Source organism: Pelmatolapia mariae, linkage group LG23 (assembly GCF_036321145.2).
Source record: "Pelmatolapia mariae isolate MD_Pm_ZW linkage group LG23, Pm_UMD_F_2, whole genome shotgun sequence".
Lineage (NCBI taxonomy): Eukaryota > Metazoa > Chordata > Actinopteri > Cichliformes > Cichlidae > Pelmatolapia > Pelmatolapia mariae.
The window spans coordinates 34,967,740-34,981,848 of NC_086246.1; the positions used below are offsets into that span (position 1 = coordinate 34,967,740).

The window sequence follows — 14,109 nt, forward strand, 5'->3', positions numbered from 1 at the left end:
TAGTTTTTCCTAGTGAAAGCTAAATGGATAACATGTTTCAGTATTTCTAAATATGTCAGGTTTAGGTGTCTCTCTTGAAGTTGGCATAATCTCACCTTGATCATTACGAGCTATTCTGGACTTTTCGAAATTTGTGCATATGTACGTGCCGCTTTCATGCTGCAGTAGCATGATAAATGCTGGAAAAATGCATCTTTCTGATACACATAGATTTTTCTTCCTGCAGCTTTCTTTTGAAATCGTGATCTATTCTTCAGTCTAACTGTCACGTGAAAGTTGATTGCGGGTCCTGCCCACTTTGCCAGTAGTTATTTTGCCCAAAGTCACTTAAAGGCACCACATATCATTCACTTTTTATGATCTGTGGTTGTCACATTGGAGCAAATCTCCTTCAGTATATACGCAGCTTAAGATGTCTTAATTTGGGGCTGCAGAGCAGCATTCTGTTTTATCAGGAAAATCTCAGATGTTGCATCCTGGTTTCAAAGCTTTACCTATGGAGATGAAATATCTGTAATAGTGTAGCAGTCTAATAGTAATTCCTACTTGTAAGTCCTCATATCCATCCATAACCAAATAAGTACAACACAGTCAGCCAGGTGAACACGGTGCCCACAAAGCTTTCAACCACACCCACTTAGGAAACACATTGTAAATTATTGTAATGTTATTAAGATTGCTTTAGACCATCTTTTCTTAAGTCTTTGTTTTCAGTGGACCTACTGAAACAAACAGGAATGCAACACCATAACTCCACAGTTGTGTTTACATACCCTGTATTCTTTGCTGCCTTGCTGTAGTCTACAGACATTTTAGTCTGAGTTAGAGGCTCACTGCACATGCCACTTCAGTGAAGTCCTCACGGTCACTGGAGTAAAGCAGACTGTAAACAGCTTTTTAAACTAGTATGTGTTTTTTTCCCCCCAACACACGGTAAGATGTGCCATTAGGTGGGGAAGCGCTGGAGGAGTTTAAAATTCACTTTGGCAGCGTCAGAGGTTAGCCTTATTAAAAAAATGATTATTAGTAAATCAACTTAGTGTACTACTTGTTAGAACTGTCAGATAATGTGGAGTATTAAATAAAGCAACTTTGTTTAAACTAAACTTGAAGCAGCAAAAATCGTTGCAGCAACTCCAACCAGCTCTTCAAGTAATCGTTGTCTCGACCTCGCGCCTCCCTCTCCTTTCCTTTCCCAAGCCTATAATTACCTTTATCAGTTAACGGAGCTAATTTATTTTGTCATGCCCCAGTAAATACTTAACCCAAATAATATTATTCACACTCTACGGGATGGTTGGACTGCTTCGTCGGCACACCTGGGGGCTTCATTATCGGGCCGCTCGGTGCCGGGGGGGATTCTGCGATGTGTTGTGGGGAGACAGGGTTACTGGAGTGAAAACACCTTAGGAGACCTCCTTTGGATAAACTACCATATTCCCTCTCCCCAATCAATAGGTTACTGCAGATCTCTGTGTAAAAACTCTCGTCAATACTGCTGTAGGATAGTGGACACGAATCCCAGAGAGTGAATGTCACTGAGCTCTGCAGGAATTGCACATCAGCACCTCATTCTCAAACCAATGACCAGATTATTTTTTAGCACTTTAGATAAAGAAAATATTAATTTTCTATCTAGTTGGAATCATTAGAGGCTTTGAGCTATGTTTAACCAATAAATACAGTTTAAATTGCAAGCGTTTAATTAAGAGGAGCAAAAGCTCATCCTTAAGTCTGTTGAACTTAAATCTTAATAGTCTTGTTCCTCATAATTCATACAGTTGGCAAAATGAACTAATTTTAAATAAATTTTTTATCTTACTGTGTTAATATTTTATATAAAATATCCATTTGCTACAGTTTAAAACCACATTAGGGAGGCCTCTGTGGAAACTGATGGACAAATACAACAACCTTATTACTGCATATATCTTTATTATATAGAAGAATGTAATAAAGAGTGTGAAGTCATTTTAGGTTTCTACATTTTTTCCCTTGGTCATACAAAAACTTATATCATTTTTTTATTTGAATCAATTCCAAAAATAAAAATGCTGCAGAACGTCATAGTCAGATTACAGCTACAGTATTCAGATTGATTGATTGTACGAACACTTAAGTGGGAATTCAAGAAACAAAGAAAAAGAACAAAAAACAATCCCCCCCAAAACTTTTCTCTTACTATGTCATCTGTGAGACTCATGAAACCTCCACATACAGCATTTATCCAATCAGCTTAAGCCACAACTGGAAAAAAAATCAAATAATAAAGTTGTGTCTAAGAATCTATATGTATTACTGATGTTCATCAGGGAAGCACAAAGGTTTCAACAACTGAAAAACTTTACATCCTCCTACTCTCCCCAATCCTCCGAGGGATCCTCCAGGAATGGTGATGCTATTTTCTGGAGAATTGATTGCTGAGTAGGGGGGAGGGGGGGGATTTCACACGTGCTGATCTGTAATCTTGAACTTAACCTACTCAGGAGCAGGTTAGGGCTACAGCATAAGTTACCATGGCGATTTACCCTGATAAGTCGTGAACTACCTTTGTAGTACAGAAAACCCAGGGTTAACCTTGAAGTTACCTGGATAAGGCAAAATCCTGCTTCGTAGCACAGGCCTGTCTGCGTTGCTCTGCTGTCACAAATGAGGCTGAACTGATCATGTTGCAGTTGAAGCTGAAAATTCTTTAGCAACAGTTACTTTTACAATAAGCATACTGACCAAACTTGATAGGCTGTTTCATTTTGCTTCATGGAGGCATTACCCCTCTGTGCAATAAAGACTCTGAAAACACCTCACTACACATAAACTGTATTATTGGGAAATTGTGCTTAAAATATTGAAAGTAAAAATAATTGTTCTGCAGAAAAATGTTCTCTAGCAGTGCTAAATGGATGTATATTACTACTGCATATGTTTAAGGTTGAGCTCATTTTAAATACTTTATTTCTGTTTAATGTTCAGTGTCGTATTCTAGAAATCACTCGTTTGTATTGGCTGTCCTGTGAGAACCACATATCTATGAAGAAAAAACTGTTCATGAGCTTAGAACTACAGGCATACATCTTGGTATATTAAATATTCATTTAGAAAAAAATCAGCTGAAATGAAAGGCTTGTGCAGAGTGTGACATGTTAACTGTCAATATCCACCGAGGGGATTAAAATATGAATGAAAAATGAAGGTGGGCTGTTGGCAAAACAGGTAGTTAAGCTTATGACATTCAGTCATTCTCATAGATGTTAGTCCGAAAGTACTGCTGAGCCTGCACCTGCTTAACTTACCTGTTTTATGGACATGGTCAGAGCTGCCTTCATCTCCATCATCGTCACAGCATTCCTTGTTAATGCCTTAAGGAAGTTATTAACAGCTTTTTCAAACTCCATCTTATCTACATCACACATGTTAGCCATGTTTAGCAAGACCAAACTTTTCTGTTGTGAGGTTAAATCACTGAGGGTTGTTTACTTGCTAATGCCAGCTGTGTTTTCATACAGAGGGCAGGTCGTAACTGAGCTGCTGGTGTTTGAGTGGCGTCTGAGTGGCTGAGCTTTATGACAGATCTGCCTGAGATTAACAGAAAAAGATTGCCTTACTTTGGTACGTTTTAATTGATGCTTATTCTTAGATTTGATAAGGCAAGCACTGCCTTGCTTGTCCTGAGGAAATGCCACTGGCTTAAGACTTTGCTTTTTGACAAAGCATATATTTAGAGCTTGATCAGGTGACCCTGAACCGTTGCTTAGTTATGCTGCAATAGGCTTAGGCTGCTGGGGGCTTCCCATGATGCACTGAGCGTTTCTTCTCTCACCTTTTTTTCACTGTGTAACGCTACTTTGCATTTAAACCTTAGTTATTAATCTTTGGCTCTCTTCCACAGTGTGTCTTTTGTCCAACGAGGCTTGCCTGATATCTGGGGTTTTCTCTCCATTATTGTAGGGTCTTTACCTTACAGTGTAAAGCTTCTTGGGGTCACTGTTGTTGAGATTTGGCACTTGGTAAATAAAACTGAATTGAATTGAAATGAAAACTGACTGCACAACATGCAAACAGACCTAACTAAGTCTACAGTATAGGATACAGTTTTAAATATAATGCTGTATTGTACAGTTAACTGCTGTTTCTTTTCGGTGTACATGGTTGTTGTTGTTGTGAAGGGGCTGATTAAAGCCTAGCAAAGTAAGTTTGTTGCGTAAAATTAATCCAACATTTAGTAAAATTTATTCACTGAAAACAAAGAAAAACAAACTGCAGGACTTTAAATGGTATGCAGAGCAGTTTTTGCTGTTTTCTGAGTACTTTTATACTTGTTAGCTATCTAGTTGCCTGGAAGATCCCTACTTTTAAACCATTTGCTCTCATTAACTGTATTACTAGTCATCTTTGCATCAGGTCAACTTCATGAAAGTACTTTAGTACCTTATCTTACTTGCCTAAGGTAATGTCCTCTGCATAGATAGTAGGTAGGGCTGAAGGTCCTTGTCTAAAAGGCAACCAGCTTCTGATAGCAGTATTTGATATCCTGTTTTGAGAACAAAAGAGGTTTATTGTTGTATTCTTGCACTGTTGCATACTTTAAGTCTTTGTCCTTTATAGCAGCTTTATGTGCTGCAACACACTTTTTTAATAATATTAAAAAAAACAATCATACAATAATTACATGGTCATTTATTATTTTATATTATAAATATGATGCGTTTGTATTGAATATTTAATCTAGAGCTTAAGTATTAACTTTAAGCACTGCATAAAGCTTACTATAAAATGTATTTTGTGCTCTGTGTATACAGTGGTGGATTAATAGTAGTATTAAGTTGCATCTACTGGGAAAAATGGCTGCTTCAGTGAAGTAGCTTAGAACAGTTTTAAGTATAATATTGCATGAACTTCAATAATTTGTTTGGGCGTATTACAAAATTGTTGACTTACTGTATGTTTGGTTACTTTGGCTGTGACAGTGAATATCCATGAGGTGTTTTCCCTGTTCTAACTGTGCAACAGTCAACAGTAGTTGCTAAAACTCCAGATGTTTTCATTGTTAATAAGCAGCAAACAGGTGTTTGTTTTGGAGGATGACTGTTAATTGAACCACAGGTGTTCCTTACCAAGCTTATGAAGTACTAGACTTGCATCTTGATTATCTATCAATGCAGAGCGCTTGTGTTTAGTCAACAGTCAAATTGTGGAGGTTTTTATAGCATAGAGTGCAAGTGACGGGGAAGATGAAGAAAAAAAATCATTGAAAGACTGATTCACTAACTGGAAAAAGATTTTTGCTTCTGACTTCTGTTATGAAACTTAATCATAAACAGAAGTGTTTAATTATGTGTGTTATTTGGGGTTTTTTTTCTCTCCACAGCCACATCTATGTGATCCCAGTCTTCACCTGGACCCTGACTCTTGCTATTTTACTGGCCCACACAGTTATTCAGCCAATCACTTCAGTGCTCACCCTCCTGAAAGGAATCCTCCTCATTGTCACGGTAACAGTGATTCTCTTCATTTTGCTATTTTGATACTTTTTGGCATAATTTTCAAGCATTTGCAATAATGATACAGGGCTTTACTGAGAATAGCTTTTTATCATTAGAAAAAGGAGAATTCATGTAAAGGAAAAACATATTTGGGAATGTCGCTAATGATAAAGGCGTCTGATGGCTGTGCCATGTCCCGAGTATCCATCTGTTCGATATTTATGTGACGGTGTTCACTTATCTAAAATGGATTCTCTCTTCATGAAAGCGCTGATTTGATGTAGAAGGTGTTGTTTCAACAGTAAGATCATTTTGGCAGCTGCAGCTTGTGCTGTTGTATTGCATTTGCAGAGAGGTGTTTCTGTTATACAGCCTGCTTTTATTGATTTGAATGGGATGGACAAAATAAAGGAAACATAAATGATAAATGTGAGACATGAAATATCAAACAGAATTTGATGTGAGGTTGGAGTTGTGTGATGTGTTTTCTAGTTGAATGATGCCTGTGAAGTAGTTCTGGTTTGTTAGCACAAGTGTAAATACTGCAGCTTGTTGGAATTTTGATGAGGTGAAATGACACACTCATCTCAGACACCCGTTTCCATAATGTGTTATTATGGGTCATACTTTTTGTACAGGTATGCTTTCCCACACGTTCATCCAGGTCTTTTTTTTAATACATTAAGGTTGCACCGATGGCCAGTGATTTTCCATGACTTTCCAAGAACTGATATTCAGCTTATTATCCTATAAATGTTTATAATCAGTGTTAAAAGTATTCCTAGATTCATATTGGTTATTCATATAAACTTTTATCTGCCTCACGATACTTTCATCATAGCCTCTCCGCATACAGCTGAGAATTTCAACTCGGGACTTTAAGTTGTTGCTTGCAGCTCTCTAGTCTTTGAACATGAGTGTAAATTATTGTTCTCTCTATGTGTTCGGCCTCAGACAGACTGGTGACCTGTCCAGCATGTACCCCACCTCTTGCCCTATGACAGCTTGGATAGGCTTCAGCCTTCCCCTTAGACTGGAATTTGATAAGTGAAAGAAATTGTCACAAGGAAAAAAAACTAAATTAGGGGGTTTTTTGCTTGTTGCTTGGACTTTAAACTAAAGCTCGATGAAAATGTACGTTTTCAGAGTTGCTGCTACATCTTCCACTTTTTTGTTTTGCCAGTCAGTGTGAGGAAGACAGTGTGCATGGGAAAAAATGAAATGGGCTGAATGAAATTAGCAGAACTACAAGTCAGTAATTCATAGGACGTTAGTAAGCTAAATCATTTATCACTGTGTCTGAATGAGGTTCTCCTCTTGGGGAAGTGGGGAATAAGTCCCCAAGTGTGTGTCTCGCTCTCTATCTTACCAACAGTAGTGGCTCTGATAACATGGAAGATAGCATGACCACACAATGGAAAAATCGTTGAACTCTAATTTGGGTTAAAAAAATTTACATGGGAAAGCTGTTTCAGGGTTTTTGTGCCTGCATAATGGTGGAGTTTTAAAAGAGTAGTTATGAGTCCTGTTATCTACTTCTCTGTAGAGCTTCTTTATTACCACACCACTGTGGCAAACACTGAAAGTATAGATGATGTACACGTCTGTGCCTTTGTTGTGTAAAGATTTGTGTAAAAATAAATGTGAGATGTTGGATATTAATCATTTCAGTTTAATTTTTCTAGCACCAGTTTAGCTCGTTTGCTTTACATTGTAAGGTAAAGACACTATAATATATGCAAGCCCTTGGCTGTGGTGGGAACCAAGAACAGCCATTTAACAGGAAGAGAGTGCAGGCATTATGAAGGTCAAGGAGGGGCAGCCATATAAATACAGTGAGTTAAAATAAGTGATCAGTGCATCACGGATATACTGGCTGATAAAGGAAAAAAGATACCTTATGTATCAGTACAACCCTGAAGTAATCCAGATTAGAGGAAATATATAATAAATCATAACTTTTATATCCAATTCTTGTTTTTAAAGTCATTAAAGTGTACAATCACTCCACACCTGGAAAAAGAACAGTTCAAGGAAGTCATTAAAAGCTTCAAATCACTGTTACATTCATGGCCATGATGGGTTTATGTAAACTTCTGACCACTACAGTTCTTCAGTTGTTAAATACAATTCCTCCTGTGGATTTTTCTGTGTTCATTAGTGAAGGGAAAAAACCTTTTGATTTATTGTGGTTGACTTTTGATAGCTGAAAATCTCACACACTGTCCATCACTTGAGCTTACTTCATTTGTGCACAACTTTGTGAATAAGAACTTCACCAGGCAAAATTCATCGGAAATTACCTTGGATAAACAACAGGTTTTCAGACTTTTTTATCCAGCCTGCAGTATACATTATGCAACATGATCCTCTAGGGAAATTACAGAAAAAACATTTCTTCACAAATGAGTCCTATATTACACCATGTAGCTTACGGTTTTTGAAAAGCAGAAAGAGGCACCGAAGATGATTTGAATATGGGGTAGAAAAGGAATTAATCACAGTACTTTAAGCTTATTTGCTATTACATGAAATAGCACGTAGGAAAGGCAAGAGATGAATTACAATATATCAAGAAGACTCTACTTGTATCAGAACATGAATACCTTGAATTTATAAAGTCCGCTGGCATAATAATGAAGACTTTATACAACACATGTCAAAGGGGATTCAAAAGATAATTCATATCTAAAGTGTTATTCTAGAAAAACTAGGAAAGCAATGAAAAGATTTATACTGTACAGCTATACTTTGTACCGGCACTAAAGGAGACAAAAACAAGACAAAGAAGAGAAGATCAAGAGAGATAAAGGAGAGATCAAACATGTATTGCAGCTTCCAAACTTCTGAGAAAATAAAACTCTCAAAATCAGTTTATTCTTTTATGTTCGTAATCTCATCTCAGTTTAAAAAACGAAGAAAGAAACTCACTTCTGACTTTCACAAACTCTTTGCTTGTGTACCTTGCTTTTATATACTTTTTTCAATTACTTTGTCAGTTTTAAAGTGGGATGAACTGTACACTCTCTGCATACAAAGTTCTGAATGATGTAGCCATGCTAATTGTCATGACAACTCCTCCGTAAGTGTTTTTTTTTTTTTTTTACATTCTTATATGAAATATAATTTGATGTAAGTATCACTCTGTACACGCAAAGTGCTGAATGGTGTAGTAATGACTGCCATTACAACTCTTCAGTAAGGGTTTATACATTTCTTATATGAAGTATAATTTGTGATTTAAATGGAAAGCCGTCTGTTAAATCGTGAATTTTCTCTCGGCCTGCCTAAGCCAGTGTTTCCCAACCACTGTGCTGCAGCGCATAGGTGTGCTGTGAGAAATGATCAGGTGTGCCGTGGAAGATTATCTGGTTCCTGGCGTGAGTAATGGGCAGAACAATTACATTCTATTTCCACTAGAGGGCAGTACAGCTACCTGCTCTAATTAAATGGGTTGCCAACTTCCAGTAAAACAGAAGAAGACGAAGAAGAAATTACATAATAGTCATGCTGTCAGACGATGCAGTGCGTAATAGGAATAGATAAATATTTGAAAAGAAAAAGTCAATCTGACCTGGGCCCTGGAGAAAATTCTGACTCAGATTAAGGCTCTAGCATGAGTAGTGGTCAGAAGAAAGCAAAAAAGGTATACTGGGGGACAAACCGAGCCAATTCCGCTATGCCAGGTGTGCGGGAAAAATTATCAATATGCTTTTTGTGACATTTTTGTCTGGTGGTATGCCGTGTGATTTTTCTAATGTGAAATATGTGCCATGGCTCCAAAAGGTTGGGAAACACTGGTCTAAGCTATGGTTGCCACTGATAGGCAATAATATAAAGATTAGATCACGCAGTGTACCAAGTGGGGGCAAGTCCGAGTACTGCACACAAAGGACAGTCTTGTGGCTTTGCAAACTGGGGTCAGATACCAGATGCCACTGGAGTTCAGGAAGCCCTCCCAAGGCTACAGAGCAGGAGCTAAGCTAAACTAAAGGCTAGCAGGTGGAAGTATAAGCTGTTTCTGCCATCGCTTCTGATTTGGAAATGTCAACTCAGTAGTCGACAACCTTGATGATTTGGTGGCACTGTTGAGAAATATTGAGATGCTTCCGGGAATGTTGTCTGCTGTGCTTCGTGGAAAAATTCGTGGAAATTCGTGGAAAAATACCTGACTCCTGTGTAGACTTACTTCCGACATACTTCCGGCGCCCCCCGTGTGCGGCAGCCTGTTACAGCAGCTCTGCTCATTCTGAGTTTATTTCTTTCTTATCTTTTCTTCTCGTAAATTTTTTATAACTAACGTATTAGTAATTAGACTCTGCAACCATGTTCTACCGTTTTGTGCTAGTTCTGGTCGTTTTTCTTAGTTTTTTTCTACTTTTTTCACCCGTGTCTGGGGACCCAGAGCAGGGATCCTTTGTTTACAGTAAGGATCAGCTGTTAGCGCTGCGTCCAGCAGCTGTACTGCCGGCGGACAGACTTGACATTCCCAGCGAGCTGAGGAGGAAAAGACGGGGGTGTCGTGCTGGGAAGGAGCGCCGTCGGCCAAGAAGGAGACGTTATCGACCATCTCTTCCTTCTGTAATTATTGGAAATGTACGGTCTTTGCCCAATAAAATGGATGAGCTCACGTCGCTAACCTGGTCACAGAGGGAGTACCGGCAATGTAGCATCATGATGCTAACGGAGTTGTGGCTAACACCGCTAACTCCGGACACGAGCATGACACTACCGGGATTCCAGCTGCTGCGAGCGGACAGGATGAGAGAGAGCGGTAAGAGGAAAGGAGGGGGACTGGCAGTGTTTGTGAATGACAGATGGTGTAACCCTGGGCACATCACTGTGAAAGAACAACTCTGCAGCAGAGACATTGAGCTGTTAGCCGTTAGCATGCGTCCGTACTACCTGCCCCGGGAATTCTCGCATGTTATCGCGATAACAGCGTATGTCCCCCCCCTCGGCCAACGCGGATGCAGCCTGTGACACTCTCCACTCAGTGGTCAGCAGACTGCAAACACAATCTCCGAGAGCCCTCCTCATAATATCAGGGGACTTCAATCATGCCTCATTGGACTCCACACTGCCCACCTTCACCCAGTATGTGACCTGCCCAACCAGAGACAATAAAACACTGGACTTACTGTATGCCAATGCTGAAGAGGCATACAGTTCATCACCTCTCCCTCCACTGGGCAGATCTGATCACAACCTGGTGCACCTTGTCCCTGTGTATGAGCCCTTAGTGCGCAGGGAGCCACCAGCCACCCGCACAGTACAGAGATGGTCGCAGGAGAGCGAGGAGGCTCTTAAGGACTGTTTTGAGTCGACTGTGTGGGAGGTGATCTGTGACGACCACGGAGAGGACATCGACAGCCTTACCACATGCATTACTGACTATATTAATTTCTGTGTGGATAACACCGTACCTACCAGGACTGTACGGTGTTTCTCCAACAACAAACCTTGGATTACCCCAGAAATTAAAGCCGTCCTCAAGCAGAAGAGGAGGGCCTTCAAATCCAAAGACAAAGAGGAGTTGAAAAGGGTGCAGAGAGAGTTGAGGGGACTGATAAGGAATGGGAAGGATAGCTACAGGCAGAAGATGGAGAACCAGCTTCAGCAAAATAACGTTGGTGAAGTCTGGAGAGGCCTCAGAACCATCTCAGGCCACAAACATCAGAACTCTCTGCCTGGGAGGGATGTGAGGTGGGCAAATGAACTGAATCATTTCTTCAACAGATTTGATTCAGCCATGAGGCAGTCTCCAACATCGGCTGCAGACTCACCCACCCCCACTGCTGCTGTTCCACCTCTGACACCTCAGACACTTCACACCTCCTCTATTCACCCTGCTCACTCCTCCCCACCCCCAACAATAGCATCCAATACACAATCAATACAAGGCTCCAACCTGACTCTCTCAACCACCCAGGTTAGGAGGGAACTGAGGAGGATTAATGGCAAGAAGGCAGCGGGCCCAGATGGCATCAGCTCGAGGGTCGTCAGGTCCTGCGCGGACCAACTGTATGGTGTGATGGAGCACCTCTTCAACCTGAGCCTGAGGCTGGGAAGAGTCCCACAGCTCTGGAAAACCTCCTGTGTTGTACCAGTGCCAAAGACTTCACGCCCCAAGGACCTCAACAGCTACAGGCCGGTGGCTCTGACATCCCACCTGATGAAGACCCTGGAGCGGCTGGTCCTGGCTCAGCTTCGGCGCCTTGTGAGCTCATCACTGGACCCACTTCAGTTTGCCTACCAGCCTGGCATTGGAGCGGATGATGCCGTCATTCACCTCCTACATCGCTCCCTCGCTCACCTGGAGACCGCTGGGAGCACTGTGAGAATCATGTTCTTTGATTTCTCCAGTGCCTTCAACACTATTCTTCCCTCGGTTCTGAAGGACAAGCTGGAGAACTCAGGAGTGGACCATCACCTCACTACCTGGATTTTGGACTACCTCACCGACCGACCACAGTATGTGAGGACTCAGGGCTGTGTGTCGGACAGGGTCGTCTGCAGTACGGGGGCCCCACAGGCAACGGTTCTGGCTCCGTTCCTCTTCACCATCTACACTGCAGACTTCTCCCACAACTCCACCCAGTGCTTCCTGCAGAAGTTCTCTGATGACACTGCTATAGTCGGCCTCATCACTGATGGGGACGACAAGGAGTACAGAGGACTGACTCAGGACTTTGTGGACTGGTGCCAGCTGAACTACCTCCAGATCAATGCCAGTAAAACAAAGGAGCTGGTGGTAGACTTCCGCAGGCACAAACATCTTCCACTGCAACCACTGAACATCCAAGGTATGGACATTGAGGCTGTGGACAGCTACAGGTACCTTGGTGTTCATCTGAACAGCAAACTGGACTGGACTCATAACTCAGACGCCCTCTACAGGAAAGGGCAGAGCAGACTGTACCTGCTGCGGAGACTCAGGTCGTTTGGAGTGGAGGGCCCACTCCTGAAGACCTTCTATGACTCTGTGGTGGCCTCAGCCATCTTTTATGGTGTGGTCTGCTGGGGCGGCAGCATCTCTTCTGGGGACAGGAAGAGACTGAACAGGCTGATCCGAAGGGCCAGCTCTGTTCTAGGATGCCCTCTGGACCCAGTGGAGGTGGTGAGTGACAGGAGAATGGTGGCTAAGCTGTCATCCCTGCTGGACAACATCTCCCACCCCATGCATGAGACTGTGACAGCACTGAGCAGCTCCTTCAGTGGGAGACTGCGGCACCCACGGTGTGGGACGGAGAGATTTCGCAGGTCTTTCCTCCCCACTGCTGTCAGACTCCACAACAAAGACTTTAACTGATCAAACACACACATCCACAAATGTGCAATAACACTAAGTGCAATAATCTTTTCTGGCATCGTTGTATTTTTACTCAGTTGTATATAGCATTTTTATCTTATTGTATATTTTATTCTATTTTATTCTAGTGTATATAGTATTCTATTTTATTCTATTCTGTACAGTTGTGTACTGTATTTATTCTTATTTTATTTTATTCTAATTTTTGCTTCATAACTTTTGCACTGTCCACTTCCTGCTGTGACAAAACAAATTTCCCACGTGTGGGACTAATAAAGGTTATCTTATCTTATCTTATCTTATCTTATTGGGCTTCACTATTATGTGAACTTAGATCAGAAGATGAGCAACAAGAGCAAAGGTGGGTGTTCTTGTTGAGGCATTCAGAACTGGTGCAGTAGGAGTTGCCTCCATCTCAGTACTACGAAAACCAAAAAGATAGGATAGCCTAGATCTTCTGACGATCTGCCAGTCTCCTTATATAGCCAGGATACTGAGGTGGTGAAGTCTTATAATATCTGGAGGTCCTACTGGATGACAAGCTTGACTGGTCCCTAACCACAGGCTGACTACACAGGAGGTTTTTGTCCCCACTGCAGTAAGCGTTTTTAACACCCTCTGATGGGGAGATCCACCTGGATATTCATTCATCACGTATCGCAGGGGTATAATTGGCTTGTTTGCATTTCTAGCTGATGTGCTTTCTTCAGTCTTAAATTACAGACTCTTCAACTACAAAGACTTTGTTTGGTTTTGGCACGTAGCTCTACCTCCACCTCTCATCACCACTGAAGGTTCTCTTGGATGTAGTGCCTTTTCTACTGTGACACACACTTGGCAACAATGTGGTGACTTTCAAATTTATTGTGAGAACTGCTCTTAATGAAAAGTAAAGAATGTCAACAGTTTCTCTGGTTGTTGTGCAACGATCCTGACGCACAGTCTGCTCAATATCTAACATTTTTAGCAGTTGTTACTGTGGAAGGTTGCCTGACTGTGTGCCACATTCCCGTGATGTTCTGCCCTTTTTACTACAAGAATGCCACTCAGAACATCTTGTCAAGCTCATTACTTCACTGACTTGAATCTTTGTAAGTATTTCAAAGTCAAATTTCTTAAGTTTGCAACAGAATTAGAAGTTTGCTTTTCTTTGAGCTTGAGATTCTGCATCTAACTGAAGTTATGCTTGGATATTTCTCAAAAGCATATATAAACATTCTACTTAGCACACACAATTCAGTTTGGAGTTGTAAATTCACACTTAATATCAAATTATAATACATTTTTGGGTGACAAATAGAAGAAAAATAAATATCT

General features: G+C 41.0%; 1 protein-coding gene across 1 annotated transcript in view; it reads left to right on the top strand.

Moving 5' to 3' along the window:
* si:ch211-51h4.2 (uncharacterized) overlaps positions 1–14,109 on the top strand; it is a 93,024-nt gene that overhangs the window by 23,300 nt on the left and 55,615 nt on the right. Inside the window, exon 8 of the mRNA XM_063467942.1 lies at positions 5,366–5,489. Within this exon, the coding sequence (XP_063324012.1) occupies positions 5,366–5,489 (124 nt within the window). The remainder of the gene's footprint in view (positions 1–5,365; positions 5,490–14,109) is intronic.